The sequence below is a fragment of the Rhinopithecus bieti genome, unplaced genomic scaffold (assembly GCF_001698545.2).
Source record: "Rhinopithecus bieti isolate Rb0 unplaced genomic scaffold, ASM169854v2 scaffold_31173, whole genome shotgun sequence".
Lineage (NCBI taxonomy): Eukaryota > Metazoa > Chordata > Mammalia > Primates > Cercopithecidae > Rhinopithecus > Rhinopithecus bieti.
In genome coordinates this window covers 997,442-1,008,089 of record NW_016813861.1, presented here as the reverse complement: position 1 = coordinate 1,008,089, position 10,648 = coordinate 997,442, and the positions used below count along the sequence as shown (strand labels likewise).

The following is a 10,648-nucleotide window of genomic DNA, read 5'->3' as shown; positions in this document are numbered from 1 at the left end:
AATATCTGCCCTTCAAAGTTACATAGCAACCAAACTAATGCAATTTTTCCTTTCACTGTAAATCTGAATGCAGTTCAGTCATTTGAAACATCTACAAAATCGCAGCAAGATTAAGCAGTTTGCCAAGTTAATATCTAACGTTGAGCAGCTGGAGAAGTGAGGGAAAAGGATAAAAACAAACAACGAAAAGACCAAGTAGCGAGAATTTCAACTACATAAGTGGAGGTGAATGTCAAGGCTACAAAACTGAATACAAAAACAGGAATAAAAAAAAAGTGGTGGCCCAGGCAATTTTTTATTACCAATTTGTAGGCAAGTTCATAGTTTTCTTTGTTTCAAGTTCTCAACGCTTTCAGAATCTGAAAAGTGAGATACTAGTGTCAAGGGAATGTTCTTTTATGATCCACAACGAAGAAGTTGGGGCGTTGATTTCTTTCGCTGTTTCGATCGAGTCAACAGCTCACTCTGGCTCAGGCTGGCTGTTTGCAGCACGAAGTCCGTCATAAAATCAAACACGTTTTGGCCCAGCCAGTTGCGGGCAGCTCTTTGTGCGGTCGCCATACGCCATTTCTATCACCAAGGAGCATAAGAACTTCCTACGCGATGGAATGCAGTGTCTATGTACATTGGGGCGGCAGCATTGCAGCAGGGACGTGGGCCCCCAGCGAGGCGGGCATGTGCTGCTGCCGGCTGCCGCCGCGCTGGTGCTGCTGCCCAGCGCCGCCGCCCGAGCTGCCGCCAGAGCCGCCGGGGGTGCTGCTGCCGCCCGAGCCGCCGGGGGTGCTGCTGCCGCCGCTGTGCTTGGGGTTGCAATCTCGGAAGTGCTGGTTTGTCCCGTTCATCTGGTGGCCTGCAGCAGGGTGCAAATCCGGCATGTAGTGGTTGTGGGGGTAGGGGTGATGGTTGAAATACTGGTTGTTGAGCTTCTGCAGCTGCATGCTGGCCGGCAGGGAGCCTCCCTGACTGGCCACCGGGGGGCCCATGAACTGGGAGTTGTTAAACCTGGCCGCGGGGGCCAGTGCGCTCGGGGGGTGCCCTCCGTTCACAGTCCCCGGCCCCATCGCATGCCTGATGCCGCTCGTGGCATTCATGTTGCCCGCGCCGTAGTGTATGTGCTCGCCCATCAGGGCGTTGAAAGCGTGCTGGGGCTGCTGCTGCTGGTGGTGATGGGGGCTCGGGAACTGCCCCATGCCCATGCGGTGGGCAGGGTGGTGGTGCAGCCCATTGGTGCCGTCGGGGAAGCGCCCGTGGTTCATGGCCATCATATGGTCTGCCATTTCCAGTCCTGGAAGTCAAAAGGGCAGACGATGAGACCCGCGCCACACGTGTCGCCCACCACAGCGCACCCCACTTTTGCCCGCCTCTGCCCCCCAGGATTCCCGGGCGCATGTCGGCTGCAAACCACCCCCCACAAGATCCCACTAGCAGCCTGTGCACCCGAGCTCGCCACCACGGAGGAGCTGCCACTCATAACATAGCCGAGCGCTGCATAAACAGCCCCTTCCCCTGCGATCGGGCGGGGAGACCCAAGCCCACACCCCCTCTGCTCCCCGAAGTGGCCTAATAAAGGAAGTGCCCCGTAGCCCTGCCGCGAACTTAAGGCATTAAATCAGCCCTCCTCATCCTGTTGTTGCACATCCTGTTGTTATTCCCCAGCTTCGCCTCACGCTCTTCCTCCGGGCAAACCCTGCCCTCGGAGGACTGGGCTGGCAGGAGCCCCAGCCAGCTTCGCCCGTCGCGCTTACCTTCCGTTTTTGCGATTTCTGCTCCGAAGACCGAGGGCGGGCTCGTCGGGTCCAGGACCAGCTCAGCAGCACATAGAGGGGGCCTTCTTGGCTTGGGACGCTTCGCTGTCGCGATGTCGGCGCCGAGGTCTCGCAGCGGCCGCTGGGGCAGATTCGGAGCCGTTCCCTTTTATTTCCCCTCCGCTGCCCTCACAGCTCGGCAGGACCGCCCGGCAGCTGCCAACAATGAGCTGTGTTTCTTAGGGCTTTGGCCACAGTTAATATAGGCATTTCAGGAAGGGCGGAGCGAGAGCCTCCAGGGCGGGCGGCGCCAAGACGCGGATTCCGGAATACCTTGGACACCCTGGACCGGGTCTGGGAGCCGCGTCCCCGCCACCCGCGGCACGTGCGCAGAGGCTGCGGGGCCCGGGGGCCGCCCCGTCCCTCCACGACTCTGGTTTCTTCCCGGCCCAGAAACGCGAGGTTAGTTCAGTCACCCCCGAGGCATGGGGGAAATCCTCCCCGGCCGCCCCGCCCGAAGGTAGCGCCTGCCTGGATAGGAACGGGGAGAGCTCACCGCCCCACTCCGGTTAGATCTTCCCCACCCCCAGCTCTCTCACTCGGCTCACAGCGATCTGGCCGGCCCTCTACGGGAAAAGGGGACTTGCCCAGCGCCCCCGCCCGCCAGAGTGCCCTTCTGCCTCCCCGGTTTTGCAAAAGCTTCCCCAGACTGCGAAGAATGGCTGTGCTTCCTCGAGTTGGGTTTTAAAGACCTGGACAAATAATGCGCCCTTTCCTGACTGCCCTTTCCTAGGTTGTGCCTTTGTGTTTTCATACGGGCAGTAGGGTAGACCTACTCTAGATGACCGCGTGTAGATGCATTTTTTTCCTCCACTCCTTTCAAGGACAGGAGCTGGGGGCGGGGAGCGGCAGCGGCTGCAGGTGGACGGAGCGCGCTCGCGGGCCCGGCCAACCCCGCTCCCGCGCCCTGGAATTCCACTCCGCGCTTTCGGGCCCACCCGCCGCTCCGGGGGTACGTGTGCTTCTGCTAAGTTTGCGTTTGCAGCTCTTGGTAGCTTTGGCATCCGAGCTGAGGCGTCTCTGCTCTGTAAACAAACTCAGCGATCCTCGTCCCCAGATCCACCTTTTTGCACATACACAGTTACTTGCTTCTGCTGTTGCCCTGGATCCGGGAGGTGGGGGTGTGTGCAAACTTGCACAGCCTCCCTCCGGGCTCTGCCTGACGGTTTGGGGTTGATTTAGAAGCAAACGGGTTTGTAATTAAGAAATTCGAGGGCTGAGTAAGGCTGCTGCTCCTGGAAAAGGAAAACAAATAGATAACATGGTAATCGCTTTGTAAATAAAGTCGTTCTGGAGGTGGGCACGTAGCTGCACGTCCCGGATGGCACCACGCGCACACACACGACTGGGACTCTTCCTTTTCAGTGAAATTGTTCAGTGGGGCAATAGGCGATAATAATAACCTTGCTTTCAGAACGCGGTACAACGAGCCTGGTCGCCCGTTTGGTTCATTGACTTGCAAATAAAACCCTTAACACAGGTCTGGGCTACTACCCAGTCGGAGCTCTCTGGTTTTCTCACATAGGGAAGCCGAGTTGTTTCCCCAACACCATGATGGGGCTGCTCTGAGCTTTTATATTGCTCTTTATGTGGTAAAATCGCGTTTAGCGCTCCGAATAAGGACTTCTGGGCAGTTGTTCTTCATAACTCGATAGCCATTGAAGACTTCCTGCTGCGAAGAGCGAGTCCGCCTCCCCGCCCCCTTCGTCTTTTTCCCCCTTCTTGCACACGAGACTTTTAAAGGCCCTATTTCTTGAGGTCTGGAAATTCTGATACATCTCCCCGTTCAGGAATTTGCAAAAGAGACCCAATCCTGATTACTTTCGTCTATGACCCCTCTGTCTTTTCCTAGTCAGGCATATTTTTTAAAATGTTGTTACTTTTTGTCTTTTCTTCTTTCCTCTTCCAGGGTCTCCGGCAAACCATGCATGCAAATAATTTTAAACCTCAAAAATATTTACTTTTTAGAGATACAGGCACAGGACACATTGCATTGTTAGTTGCAACAATTCCCTATTCTCCTAACCTCCCACCACCTTTGCCTGTAGGTCATGCAGTTTACCGAATCAGAGGCTTGGGTACCTGAAGGGACCACCACTTCCCATAAAAAAAAAAAAAAAAGATTCTAAAATATTGGTCAACCCCAGCCTCAAAAATCGCGGGATTGTTTACTTTCCCTTCTTTATACTGCAAGTGTCTTTAGACACAAGGAACAGCTTTTGAATGTCTAATCTAAATTCTTCTTGCAACCACTAAGGAAAGGTGGAGCTCCATCCAGCTCCCGTGGTTCTACCTACTATTGGGAAATCCCTGGAAAGGTCACCTGCCCATCCCCCATCCCTTAAAGGAGAACAAAATAGTTCTGGGACCAGCTGGTTGGAACATGGCATGCTTTGTTCATTTATTCTCATCCATCCCGTTGAACGTGCTCCAAGTGCCAAGTGCTTTCTTGGTGCCTGGAGATACAAACAAGATAGGAACTCATGGTCACGGGGAGAAAACTGACAAACAGGCCTTGAACACACTATGATAAATGCCACAACGGCATTGAAAGAAAGGGCTTTGGAGAGCACATAGGAGGGACACCTACCCCGTCCTGGGGGCTTTGGGAAGGCTTTCCGGTGGAGATGGTGGCTAAGTGAAGGCCTCAGGATGAAAGGAAGTTTCGTCTCATTAGGAGTAGAAAACTTATGGCTAAGGAGTTAATGCAAAGATGAGAGAAACAAGGTTGGACAAATATGCTGGGGCCAGATGCCAAGGGCATTGTGTCCTCAAGCTGAGAAATTTTGCTGTATCCCAAAGACAATGGGAGGCAGGTGAAAGCTTGTGAAGCCATGAGATGGGAAAGATTTGGGTTTTAGAAAGATCAGGGCAGTACTGTGGAGAATAGTTAGAGAAAGTAAGACAGGAAACAGGAAGTCCAGTTAGGGGTCATTTACAGTAACCCAGGGCTCCCAGAAGTTCTGTGTAACTAGTGTTTATCCTGTGAACCTGGGTGAGCGAGTGAGTGGTCTGTCTGTGGCCCTCACAGATGGCTGCATTTGTTTCCCAGAGCTGCCATAACAGAGTACTATTTAGGTTGGTGCAAAAGTAATTGTGATTTTTTTTTTTTTTTTTGCCATTGAAAGTAATGGTGAAAACGTAATTACTTATGCATAAGTAATCTAATACAATCTAATACAAACTTAAGGCTGATCAAGCTTTAAACAACAAAACATTGTTGTCTCACAGTTCTGGAGGCTAGAGGTGCAAGGCCAAGTTGTTGGTGGAGCTGGTTCTGAAGGCCGTGAGGGAGAATCTATTCCATGTCTCTTTCCTGGCTTTTGGGGGTTTTCCGGCAATCTTTGGTGTCCCTTGACTTGTAGATGTATCACACTGATCCCCACCTTCATCTTCACCTGACTTTTTCCACCCCCTGCCTCCTTGTATGTGTATCTCTGTGTCCAAAGTTCGACTTTTTACAAGGACTCTGGTCCTTTTGGATTAGGGCTTCTCCTACTGACCTCATTTTAACTTGATCACCTCTACAAGCTCCTGACTCCAAAGAAGGTCATATTCTGGAGGTTAGAACTCCAACATATCTCCAAGATATTTTTGTGGAGATGCAATTCGACCCGTAACAGTGGTAAATAAACTGAGTAATAGAAGACCCCTGCTGCTAACAAAGAAAGTTGCCACCTGGAACTCTCTTTCCAGACGTCCTACTGGCCTATATTCTCATTTTTTCATGTCTCTGCTCAAATATCACCCCAACAAGTTCTTCCTGACTATCCTACCCAAATAGCAATATCTCTCTTGTTTCCTTGCCCGGCTTTATGTTTCATCTTAGTGTGTCTTCCTACCTAACATGCTGCATGGTGAATTGACGGTTTACTGCCTTTCCCACTAGAATGGCACCTCCATGACAGCAGAGACCTAGCCTGGTTGTTCATTCAGTGTCTGAAACAAGCCCTGGCAGGTATTACTCTTTTACTAACTGATGGGTGAATGCACGAATAAAATATGGCATTGGCACTATGGGAACCCCAATGAGGGGCCAAGGAAGACTTTCTGGAGAAGGTTACTCTCAAGGCTGGAGGTGGGCCAGGTGCAGTGGCTCACACCTGTAATCCCAGAATTTTGGGAGGCTGAGGTGGGAGGATCGCTTGAGCCCAGGAGTTTGAGGTTGCAGTAAGCTATAATCACACCACTCCACTCCAGCCTTGGCAATAGAGTGAGACCTCCATCCCTTCTACCTCCCAAAAAAAGGCTGGAGGTAGAAAAATCAAGTGGAAAAGGAGAACAGCAGCTTACCTTTGTCTGCATCGTGGCAGCCACGTGGGCAAAACTGTTATCTGTTTGGGAAGATGACTCACCTGGGCATCACTGGCTGCTGAGTAATGGACAAAGGTCCCCATTGGTGGGAACTTTTGTCTGAAACAAGTTTTTAGAGGTGAGTCTCTGGCTTTAGCTAAAACCTGAATTGAGAAAAGGCTGACTGAAGGGCCCAGCTTCAAAAAATATATTGAAAGAGCTCATACTTGTGTGGTGGAGCTGGGGAAGGGGGTGGGGTGAGATTTAGCACTGTATTTTGTACTTTATTTAAATTATCTCAGCTGGGTGCAGTGGCTCATGCCTGCAATCACTAGCACTTTGGGAGGCTGAGGTGGGAGAATTGCTTAAGCCCAGAAGTTTGAGACCAGCCTAGGCAATATGGCAAAACCCCAGACTCTACAAAAAATATAAAAATTAACTGAGCATGGTGGCTCATGACTGTAGCCCTAGCAACTCAGGAAGCCAGGAAGCTGAGGTGGGAGCATTACTTGAGCCCAGGAGGTCAAGGCTGCAGGTCGAGGTCGAGGTCGTGCCACTGCACTCCAGCCTGGGTGACAGAGCAAGACCTTGTCTCAAAAAAAATAAAACCCAAAAAACAAAACAACAAAATGAAACAAAACCCTAAAGCTCACTTAATCCTCAATGTAAGGAGTAGGGATTACTTTCATCACTTTAGTAAGGAGGACTTTGAGTCTCAGAGAATCTTTTAAAATAAAATGAAAACAATGAAAAACATGGCCACCTTCTCAGAGGGAGAGGAATAGGGAAAAGAGGAGAGAAGTAGCCAGAGAGTCTGTTAATACATGCATATAGGACAGAGGCACTATATGCAACCTGGTGTTATCTGCAAACTGAATAATGTCTTACATGTAGCATATATGTCAAACTGAGATGTGAATATCACTTTTAAACATGTAAACTTGGTTCTAATTCATAAAATACAAATTCACTTGAAATTATTACCAAACTCATAATAGTTTTTCTGTCTTTAGGTATTTTTTCATTCAAGAAAAATAAAGCCATTATCATGTAGAAGTCAATGAAATGTTTGTATTAAAGGGTCTTTGAATTGATGAAGTTGGTACTATCCCGCTTGAGACTTTGATTAAAATAAATATTTTAGGATGTCATTCCTGGAGTTCTTGATTCAGCAGGCTGGCACTGGAGTTCTTGATTCAGCAGGCTGGCAGTGGGGCCTGAGAAGCTATATATTTTTTAAAAGCTCCCAGTTGGTTTTGATATTTAGTTAGGTTTGCAAACAGCCAACCTTGTTTATAGGTTGATGACAACTGGATTCATTCTCACAGGGTTCATGGGTGTATTATGAACCTGGTTCACCCTCATAATGTCCAGTTTCCCTGAATTGCCACCCATTTCCTCCCCGCCTCCCGCCCATGACTGGAATTTTGCCCATCTTTGAAGGCCCAGTTCAGATGACTTTCTTCTTTTTTAGCCTCCCCTGATCCCCTAGATGGAAAGAATTCTGGCTCCTTGGTGCTTCCAGGGCAGTTTACTCAGATCTTCCTTTATGACCTATTCTGACTTGAGTTCTGGGTTTTTGTATTCTCCTGTAACCTTCCCTGTGATGGCAGAGGTTCCCAGGTGAGCTCCAAGGGGCTGCAAAATGTCGTGCACAGAATAAGGTCAATCTTCAACAGATGTCTCTCGACTTACCATGGAGTCACGCTCTGACAAACCCCAGTTCTATAAATTGAAAACATCATCAGTCAAACCATCATAAGCATGTGTATAAGTTTTCTAGGGCTGCTAGGGCTGCCATAACAAAATATCAGCCTGGGAGGCCTAAATAACAGAAATGTATTTCCTCACAGTTCTGGAGGCTGTAAGTCCACAATCAAAGTGTGAGGATCCCTCTCCTTAGCTTGCAGATGGCTGCTTCTTGTGTGTTTTCACATGGCCTTTCCTTTGTGCACAGGAAACCCTGGTGTCTCTTTCATGTGTCCAAATTTCCTCTTCTTATGAGGACATCAGTCAGATTGGATTAGGACCCTCCCTAATGTCCTCATTTTAACTGAGTCACCTCTTTAAAGACCTTATCTCTAGTTATGGTTACATTCTTAGGTACTGGGAGTTAGCTGTCAACAGAGGAATTTGGGTGGGGGTACAATTCAGCCTATAAAACACACGTCACATATAGATTCTTTTTTAGATAATTGGCATTTTCTTAGTGTGCACCTTTAACAATAAACTAGAGAACATTCACATTGGTTTTGAAGTTGGATGAGGTATGTTGGAAAGCAGAAGAAAAATTCAGTGACCTTAAATAATTAGAAAAACACTCTATCAAAAACAAGATTATGTTCAATAAGAAAAACTGCAGAGGCTTCACGAGGACAATAACAAATTACATGGGTATTGGATGGGAAATTATTGACTAGATATAACAAGTTCAGCCAAAAACTAAACCAAAACAAAACTGCGGGTCCTCCTAAGCTATTGGTTGAATCAGAGGCAGCCATGGAATGCTGTTATTGAAAAGGATACAACTCGGAGTGTATCAGGAGTGACAATCACATGACAGAGCTGGAAGTAATCCTTTTGCTACACTGGGCTCTTCTGAGAGATCATGGTTGCTTTGCAACTTTACCTTTTCATAAAGAGTTACTGAAAGCAAAGAAAGTTCATTAAAAAAAAAAAAAAAAAAGGAAATCTATTTTAAAGGAATGGGAAATGGGACTTATAATGGCTATTTAATCTGGAGAAGAAAAAGCTGACAGGTGACTTAATACATATGTTCTGGTCTACATAGAGGAAAACTAATATGGTGGATCCTTTCCAGATGTTTTCCTTTCCCACTGAGACAAAGAAAAAAGGAAGGCGTTCTTAAAAAGAGAGCTTTAGATCAGTGGTTTCCAAATTTGTGTTCTGCAGACATTGTGTATTCTCAGCTTCACTTTTAAGTGCTTTATGTATTAAGAGCTTCTGTTTGATTTTGTTTTAAAACATATTGTTCTGATGTTAAACAGTTATGAAAACTAATGCTTTGGATAATACATAAAAATTAGCATTAGAATTCTAGTGTGGGTAGGACTTTTAAAAATAATCTTATCCAAACTCCTTCCTTTTCTAGATGAGAAATCTGAGGTCCTGAGAGGTTAAGTGACTTGCTCATAAAGGACTTCCTAACCATTAGGATTTAAAAACACAAGGGGAGGGGGGAGGGGGAGGGATTGCATTGGGAGTTATACCTGATATAAATGACGAATTGATGGGTGCTGACGAGTTGATGGGTGCAGCACACCAACATGGCACAAGTATACATATGTAACAAACCTGCACATTATGCACATGTACCCTAGAACTTAAAGTAAAATAAAAAAATAAATAAATAAATGAAAACACCAGTACAGATTATCAGAGCAGACCAAGTCTTTATGAAGACTTCACTGAAGTGAAATAGAGATGTGTTGAGTGGTTTTTTAGATCAGCGTTTCCCAGCTGATGTTCTATATTATAGGTGGACAGGATTACAGAAGACAGTAATAGAATCTATATCAATTTCTACTTTTAAAACAGTGGGAATTAAAATCATTTAAAAGTAGTTTTCCAGTTCAAAATGGAAGTTTGGGGCTGGGTGTAACGGCTCATGTCTGTAATCCCAGAACTTTGGGAGGCCGAGGCAAGAGGATGGCTTGAGCGCAGGAGTTTGAGACCATCCTGGGCAACATGGAGAGACTTTGTTTCCGCAAAAAAAAATTTGAGGCTGGGCACGGTGGCTCACACCTGTAATCCCAGCACTTTGGGAGGCCGAGGTGGGTGGATCACAAGGTCAAGAGATCGAGACCATCCTGGTTAACACGGTGAAACCTGGTCTCTACTAAAAATACACACAAAATTAGCTGGGCGTGGTGGCACACACCTGTGGTCCCAGCTACTCAGGAGGCTGAGGCAGGAGAATCACTTGAACCCAGGAGGCAGAGGTTGCAGTGAGCCGAGATCGCACCACTGCACTCCAGCCTGGTGACAGAACGAGACTCCATCTCAAAAACAAACAAAAAAGAAATTTTAAAATTAGCCAGACGTGGTGGCACACACTTGTAGTCCCAGCTACTTGAGAGGCTGAGGTGTGAGGACCACTTGAGCCCAGGAGCTTGAGGCTGCAATGAGCTGTGATTGCACCACTGCACTCCAGCCTGGAAGACAGAACAAGACCCTCTCTCAAAACAATAACAAAACAAAATAAAAAAACCAACAAGATGGAAGTTTGAGAGTCTCTGAATTGTGCTGAGTGAGCCCACAGAGCTGGTTGTAGACATCTGATGACAAGCATTAAGTAATGTAGTTACTCTCTCAGCTAAATACTCATGTCAGAGTGGTGGTTGCACTATTTAACAACTTTAAGTTGCTTTTAATTCTTTGACACATATGGATTTTTTTTTAAAGATAGAAGACTAATGGTCTGGAATAAAATAAACCTGTGAGAGATATAATTGTGATAATTTTTTTTTTGAGACAGAGACAGTGTCTCACTGTGATGTCCAGGCTGGAGTGCAGTGGTGTGGCAATAG

The 10,648-nt window shown here is 47.3% G+C and overlaps 1 protein-coding gene across 1 annotated transcript; it reads right to left on the bottom strand.

Moving 5' to 3' along the window:
• Positions 1-577: 577 nt before the first annotated feature.
• CITED2 (Cbp/p300 interacting transactivator with ED-rich tail 2) lies at positions 578-1,978 on the bottom strand. Its single transcript, XM_017848997.1, has 2 exons — positions 1,746-1,978; positions 578-1,285 (listed from the first exon to the last, which is right to left on the bottom strand). The coding sequence occupies exon 2, from the start codon at positions 1,275-1,277 to the stop codon at positions 618-620; it is 660 nt and encodes a 219-aa protein (XP_017704486.1). The 5' UTR covers positions 1,278-1,285; positions 1,746-1,978; the 3' UTR covers positions 578-617.
• Positions 1,979-10,648: the final 8,670 nt, after the last annotated feature.